Raw genomic sequence first — 20,769 nt, forward strand, 5'->3', positions numbered from 1 at the left:
AAAACAATTGAGCAGGTATTCAAACAAAACGTGCACCAATGTTCACAGCAGCAGTATTCACAATAGCCAAAAGGTATAAACAACTCAAATGCCTATCAACTGATGAACGGATAAATAAAACTGGTATATCCATACAATGAAATATCACTCAGCCATTAATAGAAATGAAGTACTGTGTATGCAACAATATAGATAAACCCTAACACATTATGCTAAGAAGCCAGACACAAAACATCACATGTTGCATGATTCCATTTATATAAAATTTCCAGAACAGGTAAATCCATAGAACAAAAACAAATTAGTAGTTTCCAGGGATTGGGGAGAAGGGGGAATGGATTGTGACTGCTTAATGGGTAGAAGGTCCCCTTTGAGAGCAATGAAATTTTTTTGGAACTAGATAGAGGTAACAGTTGTACAACATTATAAATTTACTACATGCCATTGAACTGTATACTTTAAAATGGTTAATTTGATGTTACATGAATTTTATCTCAATTTAAAAAAATTTAATATGAACAATAACAAAAGTCCTTGCATTTCTTCTTACTTTCTACATAAGGGTCAATTCAATCCAATAAGCATTTCTTAAGTACCTACCTACTATGTGTATGGCTTTAGGTTATTGTCAGAAGGACATAAAGAAGTCTTAGTCAAGGTTCTTGCCTATGAGGCTAACACCTCAGAGACATATAACATACCTTCCAATAGATAAAACAGAGCAATAGAAAAGAATCAAAATGAGATGACTATGGCCAGGCGCAATGGCTCATGCCTGTAATGCCAGCACTCTGGGAGGCCGAGGCGGGTGGATCACCTAAGGTCAGGAGTTCGAGACCAGCTTGACCAACATGGTGAAACCCCATCTCTACTAAAAATACAAAATTAGCTGGGTGTGATGGCACATGCCTGTAATCCCAGCTACTTGAGAGGCTGAGGCAGGAGAATCGCTTGAGCCCAGGAGGCAGAGGTTGCAGTGAGCCAAGATCACACCACTGCACTCCAGCCTGGACGACAAGAGCGAAACACTGTCTCAAAAAAAAAAAAAAATGAGATGACTATAAATAAAATGACTAATCAGAAAGGGGAATATTTAGGATGGCCAGAGAGAACAGGGAAGGAGTAAACAGAATGTGAGGCATGAGAGACACAGCAGATTGAACCAGAAAGAGGGGGAAGGGCATTCTTGGGTAAGGACAACAGCATCTGTGCGTCACATGTGCTGAGAATAGGAAAGACACCCTGTAGGTTGACATTTGATCTAGTAAGATAAAACCTTAAATCAACAATTCTTCCTGATTGGGGCAGAAAGCAATCATTAGACTGAGTGGGGCTGAAATTCTCCTCCTTTTGACTTAGAAAGATACAGCGTAGAGGCCAAAAGGGGAAATTTTGCTTCCAAATAGCTCTTCTGACAGTTAGGGCATAGTTTCCTTATTAGAGAAATAAATTTCATCCGCTGACCCAGAAGTGAGTTAGCAAGCATCTAACAGAGTTGGAAGCTTCAAGGGAGTGTCAAAGAGATTTAAGTTCAATTCACCAAATATTTATTGTGCCCTTCTAGGTACAAAGCACTCTTCTAGGAGCTGTGGGAAAACATGAGATAAACTGGACATAGTTTTTATCCTGAAAGAACTCAGAATCTAATTGGAGATGCAACATAGTACATGAGTAATACAAGGCAGAATACAGTTGGTGAAATGAGAGAGAAACAAAACACTTCCAGAAAACGAGATCAGATATATGGGAACACCATGTAATTATCATGTCATTGACAAATGCTACGAATAGGTATGGGGGCTGTCAGAATTCAATAAACAAGCAATAATGCTTATTATATGTAAAATAGTATTTTATGTTATAGAGGCTCCAGAAGGACTTAGAAATGAAAATGTAGTGTGGGAAACAAATTGGAGAAGGTAGTTGGGGCCACATTGGAGAGGACCTACTTTTTTCTTCTCCTCTAAGGCTCCTGCCATGAGGCTTGCTATACCACCTTCTATTACCCCCATCCACATACTATTATCTTCTACCTGAATAGTATTAATTTAATTCCAAAGTTGATATAAACACATTTAGTTGGGAGCACTATGTGTTGGGCACACTTCAAAACTTTTTGTATAGATCAACTCATTTAATCCTCACAACCAATGAGAAAGATATTGTCAATATCATCTCTTCTGTCTGAAACAGACGTTAAGTAAACTGTTCAAAGTCACATTTCTACTTTTTTTTTTTTGAGACAGAGTCTCAGTCTGTCACCCACGCTGGAGTACAGCGGTGAGATCTTGGCTCACTGCAACCTCCGCCTCCTGGGGTCAAGCAATTCTCCTACCTCAGCCTCCCAAGTAGCTAGGATTACAGGCATCTGCCACCACACCGGGCTAATGTTTGTATTTTTAATAGAGACAGGGTTTCACCATGTTGGCCAGGCTGGTCTCAAACTTCTGACCTCAGGTGATCTGCCTGCCTCAGCCTCCCAAAGTGCTGGGATTACAGGTGTGAGCCACCTCGCCCAGCTTACCATGCTCTTAAGCATTCATTACACTATGTCATTCAACGCAAAATCTGAGCCTCCCAGTCCTTTGAAATCATCCCAAAGACCTTTGCCTCAACTTCACTTGTCTATCTCTCCCTGGCTTTACCTTCAAATTTCTCTCCCTCTAAAATCTGAACAGCCAATACAGGACTCTGCCCCACAAGCCCACAGCTTTCTCACTCTCTTATGCCCACTAAACTTGGACCTGAATCATACCTCATCTCATGGTCTCAAGACCACCATACTTCTATTGATCCCCTACTCCTCTTATTTTCAATTTAATTATTGAGAATGAGAGGTTGAGGGTAGAAGAAGACAGAGGAGGGGTAGTGTATCCACAGAGAAGACAGAACTCATCACTTACTCAAATCTACTTTTCCTCTTGTGATCTCAAAAAATGCCATCAATATCTAATCCAGTTGTCCAACTAGAAACACCGATTTCTCTCTCCCTCATCCTCCATTTCCAATAATCAGCAAGTCTTACCAGTTATATTTATTAAGATAGACCTTCATAAGCCAAGTTCTGCTTGCCTCTCTAGTTTCTTATCCTTATTTTTATTTTTATTTTTTGAGACGGAGTCACACTCTATCCCCAGACTGGAATGCAGTGGCACAATTTCAGCTCACTGCAACCTCCATCTCTCAGGTTCAAGTGATGCTCCTGCCTCAGCCTCCCGAGTAGCTGGGACTACAGGCATGCACTATCACATCGGCTAATTTTTGAATTTTTAGTAGAGACAGCGTTTCACCATTTTGGCCAGGCTGGTCTCAATCTCCTGACCTCAGGTGATCTACCCGCTTGGGCCTCCCAAAGTGCTGGGATTACAGGTGTGAGCCACCACTCCCAGTCTCTAGTTTCTTCTCTTATCACTCTCCACCCTCAAATTTCATCCTCAAAACAAAGTAAATAATTTATAGATTTCCCAAAGGTTCCCTACTTTTTTGCTTTCAAATGTTGATATATGCTGCTCCCTCTTCCTGGAATGTCTTTCTCCCCTTCTTCACCAAGCTAATAATGCTATGTATCCCTCAAAAATACACTCAGTTGCTCCTTCCTCTGAGAGAATCTGAATCTGTCTCCCTCCAATCTACTGTGTTCTTAGTTACATATTCTATTATAGCATCTACTTTAGTTTGTTTAGCATTTAATTGATTGTACTTGGCTGTTAACTGGCTTATTTTTCCACTACACTCCTTTGAATACAGGGACTGGGTCTTTTAAGTCTACACCCCTAATCTAGCACAATTTTCCCAATTTCCCTTATCGTAAAAAATACTGGAGGAAAAGCATGAAAATTATAAAATCTCAAGCTGTACAGCAGACCAACTGACTCAGAACCTCCAGAAGAGATTTTTAGCAAGTGTGCATACACATATACACATATATGTCCCTGCCAAGAATTCCTGGTGATTCTTATGACCAAGTAAATTTGAGAAAAAAAAAATGATCTAACAGGCTGCCTGGCAACAGCAGAATGCTCAGTAAAAGCTTGCTGGATGTGTAAATGAATAAGTGACATAGGGAGCCAGTACAGCCTATTCAGGTGCAGTACAGTGGAAAGAGCATGGCTTTTGAAGTCAACTCTGGGTTTAAATCCCATTTCACTACTCTTTCTGATTCACGTTGTCCAAAAGTTTATGCCTGTTTTACTTAGTTAAGTCTGCGCACCTATCTGACTACAAAGACATGTATAATAGCACATAACTACCACGTGTGAGCCTCTACATATACACAAAAGAAGTAAAACAAAAACAAGGTAGAGAAGACAGAAGGGACGACTTCACTCTCACTGCCCACCAGCTGGAATTGACTCTGAATTTAGAATTTCCACCCTCCCTCTCCATACCACTGTTCCAAGAACAGTGATCTATAAATCAGAACTATCTTCCATTAAGTATTTCCTTAGTGGCCGTGACTGATTTGAACTTGGTTTGACTATTTTCTACTCTGATAAGAAGCTTGCAGATATTATAAGAACATACCTCTTGGGTTTGTTTTCTGGCTACTTGAGAAAAAAGATCTTCACAAAATCTTGGAATTATTCCTGGTTCTTCACTAAATCCCATCATCCTGGAAAATACATTATGAATAAGGGGAAAATGAAACTAATTAGTTTTTTTTTTTAATTCTTTTTGGGGAAATAGGCTGGGAAGGAGGTAGGAAGTAAGTTGAGTGAATCTCATAATTAAGAATCTGGACACTGGAACCAAATCTGCCTGAGTCCAAATCTTGACTCCAAGATACTTAACCTCACTAAACTTCAATTTCCTCTACTGTAAAATGGGAATAATAAAAGTATCCAATTCCGAGAATTGTTGCTGGAGAATATAAGCAAAGTCTTTAGCACAGTGCCTGGAATATAGTAAGAACTCAAATGTTAGTATTGTTAAAATGTTGAGTATTTCCTTCTAGGACATTATTATCATAGCTACCATTTATCACATGCCCACACCCACCCACCTTTTTTTTTTTTTTCTAAAGAGATGGGGACTAAGTTGCCCAGGCTGGACTCGGACTCCTGCACTTAAGCAATCCTCCTACCTCAGTTTCCCAAGTAGCTGAGACTATAGGTGTATGCTACCACATCTAGCTTAGATGCCTTACTTTTAATTCTCAAAAACATACTTTAAGATAACCTCTCTGGGCCTCAGTTTACATAAAATATATAAAGTACAGTGGGGCCAATGATAATTACAAGATGAATTGTATCAAGGTAAATGTGTAAACTGAAGCCCAGAGGTTAAGTAAATTGCCCAAGTTTGCAGAACTGGTATATAAAATAAATGAGATTTGGGCCAAGATCTGTGTGGTTTCAAAACTACATTCTTTCTATCACCCTCATGCTGCTTCTCACAAAAGTATATTTAAACACTTCTGGATAATTGCATTTCCAATACAACTTACGTATAGGATTTTCCAGAGCCAGTCTGACCATAAGCAAAAAGACAGGTATTAAAGCCTTCAAAGGCTCTTTCTAGGAGTGGTGCTGCTAGCTTCTCATAGACAGTTGTCTGGCTAGCGTAGTGAGGGTGACATTCATCAAAAGACCAAAATGAAACATCATAAATAAAATTGTAAACTTGTTTCATGTCAGGATGTTCCACAGTTAGCTCTTTCCCATTCACGAAGACTACCTGGGATGCTTTTTCAATCTTCTCTCTTGAAAGAAGCACAAAGAAAAAAATCAAGTTACTATAATTATCATGGGTTTTATTCCCACAGAATATAATAAGGACCTCAAAACTATTTAAACAATCTTCCAAGGCAGGATAATTCTTTACTTTTATGTGGAAAATGCAGACAAGCAAACCTAATTCTAGTGGTTTTCCAAAATCTATTTATTGTGGTTCCAGTGCCACCAATCAAAGGGAAAATTCCAGATTTATTCTCCAGAAAACCTACTCTACTTTTGTAAGATTTTTTCCTCTTTTACTTTTCTCTTGAACTATAGCTTTTCCCATCCTACCTAGTAGAATCTATCTATGCCCTTCAGTTCAAATCTAGAAACATCTTTATTACACAAATTTGGGAGACGTCAATCTAAATAAAGCTGGCATAAAATGCAAATATAATTTCAACAAACTCAGTTGACTAGAAGTTTGAATCGTGTCTCTCTTGGCTACTAAAGGTCTCTCTTCCTTCCTCTAGATTGTCTCCCTTAAAATCATGAATCTTCATGTACACATCTCTTCCCTCTGAGACTTAGGTGGAAATCTTTCACCTACTCTAGATGCCCGGAAAAACGTCATTACTCCTTGTCTATCTCCAGACATATACTCCCTCACCCCTCCATTCCCGACTCTGAGACTCTGCTTTAAATCAGAATTTATTCTGGAAAAGATAGCTGCCTCGTCAATTTGATGAGTACTCTACCCTGTCCCTGCTTTCAAGCCTTGTCTGATGAGTTTGGAATCAGGCACTTGGTCCCTTACTGTGGGAAGTAAAAAAGTTCCTCTTTAAAGTTTCCTTTCTTGTTAAAGAATAAGTGGGCTAACAACTTTGTTAAGCCCTATCCTACGTAGCTGTTAAACATGCCATGCTTACGGGAACATAGTATATTCTATGTCCTTACACTTTAACCAAGACATCTGTGCTGGACGTGCTCACAGGCATGTCCCAGCTCTTCTACCTGTTTAGAAAAGTTTTAAGTTGTTAGCAAATCGGGTTTTAGTTTAGATTGTGAGGTCTGACTGTAGCCAACAAATATCAGACACAGCAGTAAGGACGACCCCCAAATGCATAAGGGATAAATTTGTTTGTTTTCCTTTATTCATTGTACTCTTGTGGCAAGATGGCTAGTGAGAGTACCCTTCCTACAGTCAAGGAAGTAAAAACCACATTGCTGAAAGAGCTTTTGTCTCAGTGCTATTTTTCTTTGTGGCACAAAGCATTTACTTCCAACACTTACTAAGTTCAGTATAGTCATCCATCTTGCATTTTGTCCCTACCAGGTCCTTCTATTGCTTCTCTTCCTGTCATGGTTCTTGAGGCTTTATTAGGCATCCCAATTCTCTCAAACCAACTCACCCTCAGTTCTCTCCTCTTAATACTAACCCATTTGCACAGTACTATATAACTTGCCTTTAACTACTGACCCCTTAGGTTCAAACTGGAGGTTCCTTTCCCAATGCAGTGGTCACCATATCCTCTTCTAACTTGCTTAGATACACAGCACTAACCCTGTGAAGTTTTTTATTGTCCCTTAAAGTATTTTTTAATTACATTAAAATATTTTAAAAGAATTACATTTTGTCACATTCACATTTTGTCATGTCCATCTTTTTCAGCCTTATCCTCAATCTGTGTCTGTCCCACCCACAATCACTTTTAGAGAGATTTTTTGCCATCAAAATCAAATCTAATGAATCGCTGCATTTATAACTACTATATAGTAATCAAAAACAATGATGATGATAATCACCACTTTGGAAAGGGTTTTGAAAGGACCTCTTTAGGGAACGAGTAATTTGTTACAGCTCTTCTTTTTTTTTGAGACAGAGTCACACTCTGTCACCCAGGCTGGAATACAGTGGCTGATCTCAGCTCTCTACCTCTCGGGTTCAAGTAATTCTCCTGACTCAGCCTCCCAAGTAGCTGGGATTATAGGTGGGCACCACCACACCTGGTTAATTTTTGTATTTTTAGTAGAGACAGGGTATCATCATGTTGGCCAGGCTGGTCTCAAACTCCTGGCTTCAAGTAATCCACCTGCCTCAGCCTCCCAAAGCACAGGGATTACAGGCATTAGCCACCACAGCTGGCCTGTTGTGGCTCTTTATAGGGATAGGTATAACATTCCAGCATATATTGCAGATTTGAAAGAAGACTGCATTAGAGACCTAAGTGACTCATTTAGACTTTTTAAAAGCAATATATCTAGAGAAACTTCAATATACAAAATACGGTGATTTCAATTTTTTAATTTTATAGTCAGTCATCAAAAATTATCAACACGACAACTAGACCTAAAAGTTCTTTCTACATAAAAATATTACTAACAAGTTTGAAGATGCATGAATACACTGACCTTCCAAAGGCAGAGAGGAATTAAAGGTATATTACATGTCACTGCTTGGCTTTAGATTTTTAAAAGGTGTCACATACCTCTTGGTGAAGGGCCTTATGCGTACTGCCACTGTCACTTGACTATTCTCTACTTTTAAGGGGTCTTTGTCTGCAGAGGTGTTCTGACCTGCAGTTTCTTCTTCAGGAAGGATTGTATTTTCTGCTGACCTTTCCTGTTTATTTGCAAGAAGGGAACTTTTTGGTCTTTGTTTAACTTGAAGGTTAGACATTCTATTCTTCAGTATTGATGGAGCTGGGCTCTTAAGCTGAGGTGTGCTGCACTTTGGTGTCAATTTGTGTTCTGTTATACATTTGGTAGGTGTTCTCTTTTCTAAGCTCCCAAATTTATTTGAAGTTTTTGCAATTTCCTTCCCAATACTTCTATGATACAAGTTTCCTGTTCCCGACACTTTGATATCCAACTTGCTCTGAGTAGGTTTCGTTGCCAAGTGTCCTGATCTAACAACTTCAGTCTGATTCAAGGAAGCAGTGGGTGCTCTATTACTCGAGTACTTAAGCACAACATTTTCTTTTGCCCTACTGGGGGCAGAAAATGTTTCTTTGTATTTCTTATTAGCCATTATTTCAATGACTTTTGAGTCTTCATCTAAAGGTACAGAAGAAGTCACAAAAGAGTTTTTAGCATTATTTACAGTCTTTACATTTGTTCTACTTTCCTTAGAAACACAATTACTTTCTATTTTGCCTCCCACATTCGGTGTCACTTGCCACTTTTTGACAGAATCTGTTTCAGCTGTTTTCCACTTTTCTGCAGAAGCTGTGTTAGCACAACGTTGTAATATAAGACATGTTTCTGCTGTTTTTTCAGTTGTGTCTTTGAACTCACTAGCAAGCAAAGATGATTCTTTGTTCCTTGTAGTTCTTCTCCGAAGTGACAATCTACCTACAGGGTTAGGGGTAAGGGGCATGTCTCCTGCTTTTTTACTGGCAGAAATAACGTAAGTGCTATTTATGTCTCTGACTTTACCTGCAGATCTCAATAATAGATCATCACTTTCACATTCTGACACATCCGACTTCAAATGCAGCTTAAGTCGGCTACCGTGGGTGAGGGTATTGAGTGATGAACTATTTTGGGAAGAAGGAATAGCAAGAATATCGCCGCTGTTATTTCTATTATAAGTAGTGTTTAATGACATTTTGGCAGATAGTTATTTTTAAAAAGAATGTTACTAAGTCCCTAAGCTCTTCTTTGGACATTAATTTGGTTTCCAGCCATTTCTTAAGTAGTCATTTCCGAAAATATCTGCTAAACTGAAAAAAAAAAAAGATTTAGATTACCTGGACTACAAACAAGCTTTAAAACTATAGAGAGCATATTATATTCCATTGTGTAAGCAAATTCCCAGAGGCATACATTACAAAAGATCACAATCTGCAGCTCAGATACTGCTTCCAAGCAACTTCAGACAAGTCTCACAAAGAATTTATGATCATTATTCAACAAATACTGACAAAGTTTCCATTATGTGCCAGGCCCTCTGATAGATACTGTAGACTTCAAAGAATACAATTCTCATTTCCTTAGTCTAGAAGAAATATACAGATAAGCCATATATCAGGCCAAATGTGTCAAGTGACTTAGGAGATGTAAAAAAGTGCATGTCAGCATAGATTTTCAAGTACTCCCAGCTTGGGAGCGGGAAGAAGGACTAAAGGAAACCCTAACGCCTAAATCAGAGTGTGAAGCAAAATGTTTTCACAAATACCTGCTACATGGGTGTTGAATACAGGAATGCCTACAGAGAAAATTAAATTGATTGGTGTCACGAGGCAGATTATTCCCAAGTATTACAGGCAGTAAGTACAATAAGTACTGTTAAGTTGACTCATTGTGTTGAGAAAAAAACATGCAAGATTAGATAAATAGACAACCTGCCCTTTAGCAATAAGACAACAAATTAGACAGAGATGTACGTAAATATACATCAACAATATCTATCAGGCATTAACGTTTTAAAGAAAGGGAACAGCAGTGACAGCTAAGAGACCTGGTTTCTAGTCAACTTTGCATTCAACTCCTTACAAGGATGTAAACAAGACTTTAAATTTGCACGCAGGTTTCTAACCCCGTAAAATGACACTGGTTCAAATTACTGCAGAGATTATTGCTATCGAGGAACAAATTGATGGAAGGTAATTTTTAAGCGAGTCCTTTAAATTTTTACGTAAATAACAGTCATCATTACAAAAAAAAAAACTTCGTCAGGTTATAAACATCTCCCATCAACGTTTCAACTCAAAACATAGAATCTTCCTGTTATGAAATGAATTTAAAGGCAAAAAGATTCTGAAAATTCTTTTGCAACTAAAAACGATTTGCGATTTTCACAAATCAACACGCTTTCTGTTTGAGGACTTTCCTCACTATATTTTAAAGAGGACTGGAAGGAATACAACGAAAATAACACAATGCAAACCAAAACATCCGGTGATTCCGTTCTTTCTCTGCTAGTCATTACCAGGGCCCAGGACTAAGAATTACCTCTTAATGCTGACCGACTCCGGGAGGCTTGGGGTGGGCTTCCGGGTCCCAGCAGAGACGCTGCCCTGCGCCCTTCCTTCCGGGACCCCCTCGCCGTCGACCTGGAAGTCTGAGGACTCGAATAGGGGACCGGAGCTAAGAGCACTCGCCCGCAGCGCAGCGGTCGCCTATAGGAAAAGCGTCCGCACGCCCCCTCAGTGCCGATACTTTGCCCCTCCGCAGGGTCCGGCAACTCGGGGACCCCCTCGAGACAGTCCCCACACCACTCACACCCTCCAGTGTCGGCTCCCAGGAACGCCGCAATTTGAATGGGCGCCCTGCCTTCTGATTGGCTGCTGGGCGTCGCGTCGGGCGCCGCGCCTTCGCTTCCTCCCGCCCCCCGGAAGCACTGGTGGTTGGGCTCTGGTAGCCGACTCGGGTTCCGCTGCAGCGTGGAGCTTGGGCCCTTTTAAATCCGAACAGAGGAAGTGGCGGCAGTCGCGGGCGTAACGGGCACCTCGTTGAAGCGGGTGTTAAACGAGACGCGTGACAGCGACGCTCTTGTCGATCTTTAATCTGAAAGAAGCCATTGCATCGAAGACTTCACATTGTAAATGGACATTTGCCCCCAAGTTAATCATAATAATTGACATTTCTAGTGTTTCCCACGCAAGGCGTTCAAGTAGGGGATAGGCTAAATGTCTTACATGCATTTTAAACGCTCAGTCCTGAAAATCTTTTGAGATAGGTATTAATGTTATCCCTAGTTTACAGATGAGGAACTGAGGTCTAAACATGTAAAAGATCAGACAACTAGCAGTGGCATAACTAGGACTTCAAAGTTATTGCCGTACAATTTTACTCTGTTTCAGTAAAAGTTCCCAAAAGTTGTTGTTTCGTTTTGTTTTTTTGAGACACAACCTCACTCTGTTACCCAGGCTGGAGTGCAGTGGCACGATCTCAGCTCACCACAACCTCCGCCTCCCGATTCACGCGATTCTCCTGCCTCAGCCTCCCGAGTAGCTGGGATTACACGCGCGCGCCACCATGCCCAACTAATTTTTATATTTTTAGTAGAGACAGGGTTTCACCTGTTGGTCAGACTGGTCTCAAACTCTTGACCTCAGATGATTCGCCCCCCTTGGTGTTCCAAAGTGCTGGGATTACAGGCGCGCGCCACCACGCCCCGCTAATTTTTGTATTTTTAGCAGAGACGGGATTTCACCATGTTGACCAGGATGGTCTCGATCTCTTGACCTCCTGATCTGCCCGCTTCAACCTCCCAAAGTGCTGGGATTGCAGGCGTGAGCCACCATGCCTCTGGGCCCCCATAAGATTTTGACATCTGAAACACAATTACAAATACATACTGAAAAATAACCAGATAAATGAGAAAGACTAGATAAATAGATATTGTAAAGCAATAATGTTTTTTAAACAGGCAAAAACTACAGACACATTGGAGAAGTATTCCTTGAGACAGAGACCATAAGTAGCTCCGATTATATAGACAAACAAATGATAAAGTAGTCATTCTGAAACTTACTCTAAAAATCATTCTAAAATTCAATTAAAATTAAAGTATAGGGAAACTATCAGAAAATGTCATTTAATATTTATCAGGGCCAGGTGCGGTGGCTCACGTCTGTAATCCTATCACTTTGGGAGGCCACGGCAGGTGGATCACTTGCAGTCAGGATTTTGAAACCAGCCTGGCCAACCTGGAGAAAGCCTGTCTCTACTAAAAATACAAAAATTAGCCGGGTGTGGTGGCGCGCCCCTGTAATCCCAGCTACTCGCGGGGCTGAGACAGGAGACTCGCGTGAACCCGGGAGGCAGAGGTTGCAGTGAGCTGAGATTGCACCATTGCACTCCAGCCTGGGGGACAAGAGCGAAACTCCGTCTCAAATAAATAAATAAATAACAGATATATGGGAAAATGATAATTCGGTTTAGAAACAAAGCAAGATATATCAAAGAAAAGACAGACAAACTCAAATACATAAAAATTGTAAACATGTATAATTCAAAACAATAAAAATGTAAGGTAACTGGAAATATACATTAAACATTACAGAAAATATAAAAACCTTTTTCCATTTGAAAAGGAAAATAGGCTCATAAGTAGAACCAAAAAAATAAATGGACTATAAAAATTGGCAAAGGTATTTCACACAAAAAAGAATTCATGGCTGCATGCGGTGGCTCATGCCTGTGATCCCAGCACTTCAGGAGGCCAAGGCGGGTGAATCACCTGAGGTCAGGAGTTGGAGACCAGCCTGGCCAACTTGGCGAAACCCTGTCTCTACTAAAAATACAAAAATTAGCCCGGCATGGTGGTGCACGCCTGTAATCCCAGCTACTCGGGAAACTGAGGCAGGAGAATCACTTGAACCCAGGAGGCGGAGCTTGTAGTGAGCCAAGGTTATGTCACTGCACTCCAACCTGGGCAACAGAGGGAGACTCCATCTCAAAAAAAGAATTCACATACCTACAAAAATAATTTATATAAAAATAGAATGCAAACACCCAACCATTAAGTGCAACTTTAAAAAAAAATAGGTACAAGTTTTTAAAAATTATAATTTTGGTGCTGGTGATTTGCACCAAAATTTAAAAGTATACATTTCTTCTTTTTTCTTTTTCTTTTTGAGATAGAATCTCACTCTGTCACTCAGGCTGGAGTGCAGTGTTGTGATCTCAGGCCACTGCAGCCTCAACAGCCTGGCCTCAAGCAGTCCTCCCACCTCAGCCTCCCAAGTAGCTGGGATTATAGGCACACACCACCACCTCCGGCTAATTTTTTTAAATTATTTTTTGTAGAGACAAGGTTTTTGCTACATTGCTCAGCCTGGTCTAGAACTCCTGGGCTCAAAGGATCTACCTGCTTTGGCCTTCCAAAGTGCTGAGATTACAGGCATAAGCCACGGAACCCAGCCTAAAGTATACATTTCTAGTGACATAAATTGGTATGCTTCTTTGAGGACAGGGACCATGTCTGTTACAATGCATCCCTAGTGCTTAGTATAAGTCCTGATATATAGTTGATGCTGGATAAATACTTGCTGAGTAAATAACAACCCCTTTGTCTCAAAAAAAGAAGGAAAGAAAGAAAGAAAGCAATGTGATAATATATTGGAAGAACCATAAAGAAATTCATATCTTTGACCTAGTAAATGTACTACAGAAATTTATTCTTTTTTTTAATTTTCTTTGAGACAGGGTGTCACTCCGTTGCCCAGGCTGGAGTGCAGGGGCATGATCTCAGCTTACTGCAAGCTGCACCTCCCGGGTTCAACTGATTCTCCTGCCTCAGTCTCCTGAATAGCTGGGATTACAGGCACGTGCCACCATGCCCCGCTAATTTTTGTATTTTTAGTAGAGACAGGATTTCACCATGTTGGTCAGGCTGGTCTCGAACTCCTGACCTCGTGATCCGCCCACCTTGGCCTCCCAAGTTCTGGGATTACAGGTGTGAGCCACCACACCCAGCCAGAAATTTATTCTAAGAAAATACTTTAGTAGAAACCAAAAAGTATGTAGGAATATTGTCTATCCATATTGGTCCCAAACTGGCAACAAAAATTGAACTACACAACCACGAGAGAATGCTTTCAATGCATAACAATGAGGAAAACTTAATAAATTATTACAACTATGAAATGTCCGTTAAAGTTAGAATTACGAATTAAATATAAATAGGGCCAGAAAATGATGGCCTATAGACTAAACCATAATATGCCCCACCCAGGATGAAGCAGGACCTTGTCTATTTTGCCCTTGCCTTCCGGTGCCTGACATGGAGCCTTCCTAGGACCATCAGGACCATCATCTAACACTAAACACATTTCCCTCTTCTATTTTTTTTTTTTTTTTTTTGGAGATAGAGTCTTGTTCTGTCACCCAGGCTGGAGTGCAGTGGTGTGATCTCGGCTCACAGCAACCTCCGTCTCCTGGGTTCAAGTGATTCTCCTGCCTCAGCCTCCCGTGTAGCTGGGATTACAGGCACCCGCCACCACACATGGCTAAATTTTGTATTTTTAGTAGAGACAGTGTTTTGCCATGTTGGCCAGGCTGGTCTCAAACTCCTGACCTCAGGTGATCTGCCTGCCTTGGCCTCCCAAAGTGCTAGAATTATAGGTGTGAGCCACCGCGCCCGGCCACTTCCCTCCTCTTATTCTTTTTCTCTTAGATGCTTCCAATTTAATTCTAACCACAGGATTAATACTCCATAGAATCAAGGGTCACCTGTGAGCCACCTCCAGGTTACACAAGAGAGATTTTGATCTGTTATTTATTACGCAGAGATGACGCTTCTCTCTGCAAATCCTGTTGGCAGCTGACAGCAGAGAGTCACTTAACCTCTGGGTGACTCAAATTTCTCATCTGGAAATTGCAGATAATAATACTAACTGCCCTGAAGAGCTGTAATGAAGATTAAATTAGATAATGTATGCAAAGTGCTTGCCATGGAATCCAGCACAGGATTAATGCTCAATAATGTTAGCTACTAAATTTTGTATCCTAATGTAACTCTCCAAGGCACTGGAAAGCCCTATTCAAAGTAGTGCTGAGGAACTGGGATTGTGCATTTTATAGGCTCCCCGTTATAATGATAATGACATATTTTATTTTATGAAGGATAAGGATTATGCTTTAATCCCTAGAAATAACCAACAAGATGAAATAGTGAGTCCTTTCTTAATGGTCTCCCTGTACTCTATTAAAAACCAGGAGAGAACAATGAAACACTGTCTCTAAGAGGGAGCAGTCCTTGTCTCGATTTTGCTCCAATTTAATTACATTTTTTAGAAATTCAGAACTTTGTGCTCTTTGAAGGAAGGCAAGAAAAAGGAATCTACAAAATGAATCTGGCCAGCACGAGGTTCCTAGGGCAGGCAATAGAAGAGGGAAGTGTGTTTAACTTCTCAATTCATTTCAAGGCTTAGTTCTTTAGTTCCTTAGTTCCCTTCAAGGCTTACTTCCTCTGAGTCAGTGGCTAGCATCCCAGCTATACAGTAGTGATTGCTAGAAAAATAAAATTTCATAATATATGTGGCATACTTTTAAAAGTGACATATGGGGCTAGGCACGGTGGTTCATGCCTGTAATCCTAGCACTTTGGGAGGCCAAGGCAGGAGGATCGATTGAGCCCAGGAGTTCAAGACCAGCCTGAGCAACATAGTGAGACCCTGTCTCTACAAAAAACTCAAAAAATTAGCCAGGCATGGTGGTGCACGCCTATAGTCCCAGCTAACTGGGATGCTGCAGTAAAAGGATCACTTGAGCTAGGGAGGTTGAGGCTACAGTAAGCCTAGCTGCACCCCTACACTCCTGCCTGGGTGACAGAGCAAGACTCTGTCTCAAAATATAAAAACAAATAAAATGAGACATATTACTGTATATAAATCTAAGTTGATACACTTTGACTATATACAGTTATATATATTTATGATAGTTAAAATAGAAAATGTATATGAAAATAGATAACGTGTATGATAATCTCCTTATGTTCCATCCAAGTATGTTGCATGAAACATAAAGACTACATAAGTGTGAATTAATCGGAACCAATTGAATCTTCAGTCACCTAAGATAACTCCGTCTCTATCTTGCTTCATGTTCAGTTCCTCTTAGAGAGGGTACACCAGGTCAAGATGGGGTGTGACACCCTTTGGATTCACGTCAGAGCTGTCAGTCTGGGAAAGCTGGACGTGGTAGAAGCCAGAAGGAAACGTAATGTGCCCTAAGGAAAGTACTGAGAAGTAAAAACTGTCATTAAACCAAGGGGAAAGTAGAGGCCACTAAGGCCCCAAATATTCCTGTAACCATGGGAATACAGCTGAAGCAGAAGAATCAAGTTACTGGCAGTTGTCGTGGCCCACACCTGTAATTCCAGCACTTTGGGAGGCCAAGGCGGGTGGATCGCTCGAGGTCAGGAGTTCAAGACCAGCTTGGGCAACATGGCAAAACCCCGTCTCTACTAAAAATATAAAAATTAGCCAGAAATGGTGGTGCATGTGTGTAATCCCAGCTACCCAGGAGGCTGAGACAGCAGAATCGCTTGAGCCCAGGAGATGGAGGTTGAAGTGAGTCAAGATTGTGCCACTGCACTCCAGCCTGGGTGACAGAGGGAGACTTTGCCTTGGAAAAAAAAAAAAAAAAGGAGAAAGGAAAGGAAAGAAAGAGAAGGAAAGGGAAGGGAAGGGGAGGGGAGGGGAGGGGAGGGGAGAGACCAAGGTGTGAATCAGTAAAAGAGTTAGTAACTTTTTCCATGAACGCAACTGAGGAGTCCACAGCTCTTTCATATTGGATGCTAATCCCAAGGAATATTGTTCATTCCAATAGGGCTGAGCGCGATAGGGATGAGGACAGGCCACTGCCTCTTCATTAGGGTTTCCTGAAGGCTGACTCTTACTTTCTCTACCCGCTTTTTTTTTCTTTCCCTTCACTCCTCAGTTCACTGGCAGCTAACTTCTTCCCCAACAATTCCAACATTATCATCATAGTAAGAGACGAGAAAGGTGTGATTCTAGTCAGTGAGCTTCAACATTAAACAGGGCTCTGCTCTATGAAAAAAGGCAGACACACCCTCTCCAAGGTCACCAGTAACCTCACTGTTAACGCTAATAAAAACTAAGCTTCAGACTTCATGTGGCTTCACATCATTTAAAGCGCTCCTCTATTGTTTCCTGAGATGCTCACTCTCCCAAGCTCCAGTCTCCCTCACCTCCTTCTCACTCTCATTTCATTGTTCTTCCTTCTAGTAAAACAAGGAGCCAGAGAACAAAGGGGCAGAACTGTCTTGGGGATAGAAATGAGTTAGTTTATTTTCTGGAAAAAAAATGAATTTCACTTGCCAGTGTGGAGGTCCAGCTGGATAAATACATGTGACGACAAAGGCCACACCCTAGGACGGGAGGAATTGGAAGGAGCCTGGATCCCTAATGACAGGGAGCTTGCTTTAAAACCCTGGACTTTCTACTTCCTGACTTCTTTTCATAAGACAGAAATAAGCATCTGTGGTTTTTTAAAATTTATTATTTATTTTTTGAGACAGGGTCTCACTCTGTTGCCCAGGCTGGAGTGAAATGGCATGATCTCGGCTCACTGCAGCCCCCGCCCCCCAGGTTCAAACAGTTCTCCTGCCTCAGCCTCCTAAGTAGCTGGAATTACAGGCATGTGCCACCACAGCTGGCTAGTTTTTGTGTTTTCAGTAGAGACAGGGTTTCATCATGTTGGCCAGGATGGTCTTGAACTCCTGACCTCAAGTGATCTGCCTGCCTCGGCCTCCCAAAGTGTTGGGATTACAGTGTTTGGCCAACATCTCTTTTTTTGTTGTTGTTTTTTCAAACCATTCATCTGAGTTTTCCCTTTTTGCAGCCTAATTCTAACTAATACAACCATCATTACCTGTCTACAAAATGAAATTCAAGTATCTCTGGAAAGGCCCCGTGATCTGGCCCCCGCTTCCCTTTCTGTTTGGTCTCCTGCCCTAGCCTTTTCCCCTAATCTCTTGTAGTTTCTTCTCAGTCACTTCGAGCTACTGTAGCTCTCTGAATATACCACGTGCTTCCTGGTGCTCATGTGGGTATTAAGGAACAGGTGCCCTAGGCCTGTTTCTACCCTCCCTGAATTGAAGCCTTTGCAAAGACTCCCATTAAAACAAGGCAGTCTTCTAGAGGTTCTGCACTGTGAACCAGGACACAACAGATAAACTCTTAAAGAGCAAAGCCTATCCCAAATAATCCATACAGTACTTCTGAAAACATTAGGTTGGTGCAAAGGTAATTGCAGGTTTTGCCATTAATGGCATTTTTGCCATTCTAGATCCACATAAATTAGTTACATCCACAAAAATGTAGTCATTTTTATAATCATTTTTGTTTGTATATTCACATAAATCAATTTTCTTTATATATATATACATATATATATATTTTTTTGGTAGAGTCGGGGTGTAGGGTCCAGCCCTACAGGGTCCTGTGAGCCTCTCTCTGCTGGTGTGGAGACGAGAAACTGTAGAAATAAAAGACACAAGACACAGAGAAGAGAGTGTGGGCCCAGGGGTCCACTGCCAATCAAAGCTCGGAGTCCAGCAGTGGTCCCGACGGTCCACACACTCTGACTTTTATTGAGTACAAAGCTGGGGGCAGAGTAGGTAGGGCGTGGCACTGGTGGTCAGGGATAGGGTCAAGTACATCACGTGTCATACAGGTAGGGGCCCAAGACTTTTTAGTAGCCGAGATGAGGTAAGGAGACTAATGTGTCAGCGCTTTTCCTTACTTGTCAAGAAAGAACAAAGACATTAAGATTTATATTACTTTTACTGATTATCTCTTCTAAGAAAACAGGAACCAGGTGCAGAAGCGGAACATGAGAGTGGACATGGAACGTGACCACTGAAGCACAGCATCACATAGAGACAATCAAGCCTCCTGGAGGTCCGTGGGCCTCCCTGACAGTCGCCAGGCCCTATCGCAAGAGCTTGGAGGAGCGGAGTTTTCTCCTAACTCCTAGGAGAAAGGAGACATCTCGGCCATCTTGGATGTCTCCTTCCCTAGCTGGCTAAACAGTGGGCGCTTTCCCAGCGCTGGCACTGCCGCACAGCTGAGGCGCCCTCCAGCAGCCCTTACACTGGCGTGACAGAGGGCTCAGAGCATCTTGTGTTAGGGTCATTCCTTTCACAGTGTCACCCCAGGTTCACACTTCGCAACCTGAAAGGCATTAGTAAAAGAATTACAATCATATATGAATAACTAAGATCACATATGAATAACTAAGATCGCCTATGAATAATTACTATGGTTATATCTCCAGTAATTTTCTTCCTCATTATTATACGGAAATAGGCTAAGGCTTCTGACTCCTGCCTCGGCACTTTTGGGGTCTCGCCCCAACAACGGGGTTTCTCCATGTTGATCAGGCTAGTCTTGAACTCCCAACTTCACGTGATCTCCCTGCCTCGGCCTCCTAAAGTGCTGGGATTACAGGCATGAGCCACCAGGCCTGGCCATCAGTTTTCTAATTTAAAAAAGTAGCATAAAAAAGATTATGTCGGCCAAGCGCAGTGGCTCACACCTGTAATCCCAGCACTTTGGGAGGTCAAGGCAGGCGGATCACCAGGTCAAAACATTGAAACGATCCTGGCCAACATGGTGAAACCCCATCTCTACCAAATACAAAAATTAGCCGGGCGTGGTGGTGTATGTCTGTAGTCTCAGTACTTGGGAGACTAAGGCAGGAGAATGGCTTGAACCTGAGAGGCAAAGTTTGCAGTAAGCAGAGATGGTGCCACTGCACTCCAGCCTGGCAACAGAGCTAGACTTCGTCTCAAAAAAAAAAAAAAAAAAAAAAAAGATTATATCAAGTATGTCAAGTAATTGCTTCTCATGTTTGTGGATATAAAAGGGCAACTGTCAAGGGCATTTTTGCCATTAATGGCAAAATTAGCATTTACTTTTGCACCATCCTAATAAAAGCAAGTATTTTTTTTAATCCACCAGAGGGAGACAAACAGAAAGAAAACGTGGAAAGAGTGGAAGTAAAACTGGCGCATTTGAAGATTTCCAGATTATGTAAGGTTTAAAGAAAGATGATTAACTCATGCTAATTAATGGTCTCTTAAGATGAAATCTATTGCAACTTAGCCAATTTCATAATTTTAAAATTATTAAAATGTGGGATGTATTTCCCTGGTGTTTGTATCTAGTTGCACTTGGGGTCTATAACGAAAAGGAGCAATAGGAAATTAATAATTTTAAAATGCAACGGACAAGGCAAAAGTTGTGGAAAAGTGGTAAAAGCACCACTTTGGATTCTAGCTGAGGATCTGTCACAACCTAACGGTGGGACCAGAGGTAAGTCTCCTCACTGCAGATACCTCTGGTATTTTCTTCTTCGTTATCATACGGAAATAGGCTAACAAAAGTACTGGGTTAAATCATCATACCAGCAAGGATTGAGTCCTTTCTTTGTGCAAGAGAAATAACCTCATTTAGCTCCGTAACCTTATAAGGTATTATTGCTGTTTTACACATGAGGGAAACTGGGTTTCCGGGGAGTTAAATAACTTGCCTGACATTATACACCTATCAGGTCGAGGAGTTAGGTTCAGAACTCAGGAAACTGAGCACCATTGCCTGTGCTCTGGACCGCTACCCTGTATAACTGTTTT

General features: G+C 41.3%; 1 protein-coding gene across 1 annotated transcript in view; it reads right to left on the reverse strand.

Moving 5' to 3' along the window:
* KIF14 (kinesin family member 14) overlaps positions 1–10,898 on the reverse strand; it is a 64,457-nt gene extending 53,559 nt beyond the window's left edge. Inside the window, exons 1-4 of the mRNA XM_012459565.2 lie at positions 10,614–10,898; positions 8,147–9,382; positions 5,447–5,701; positions 4,525–4,612 (exon numbers count right to left, since the gene is read on the reverse strand). Of these exons, the coding sequence (XP_012314988.2) occupies positions 4,525–4,612; positions 5,447–5,701; positions 8,147–9,267 (1,464 nt within the window). The 5' untranslated portion in view covers positions 9,268–9,382; positions 10,614–10,898. The remainder of the gene's footprint in view (positions 1–4,524; positions 4,613–5,446; positions 5,702–8,146; positions 9,383–10,613) is intronic.
* Positions 10,899–20,769: the final 9,871 nt, after the last annotated feature.

Source organism: Aotus nancymaae, unplaced genomic scaffold (genome assembly GCF_030222135.1).
Source record: "Aotus nancymaae isolate 86718 unplaced genomic scaffold, 86718_ANA_hifiasm-v0.15.2.pri h1tg000039l, whole genome shotgun sequence".
Taxonomy (NCBI): domain Eukaryota; kingdom Metazoa; phylum Chordata; class Mammalia; order Primates; family Aotidae; genus Aotus; species Aotus nancymaae.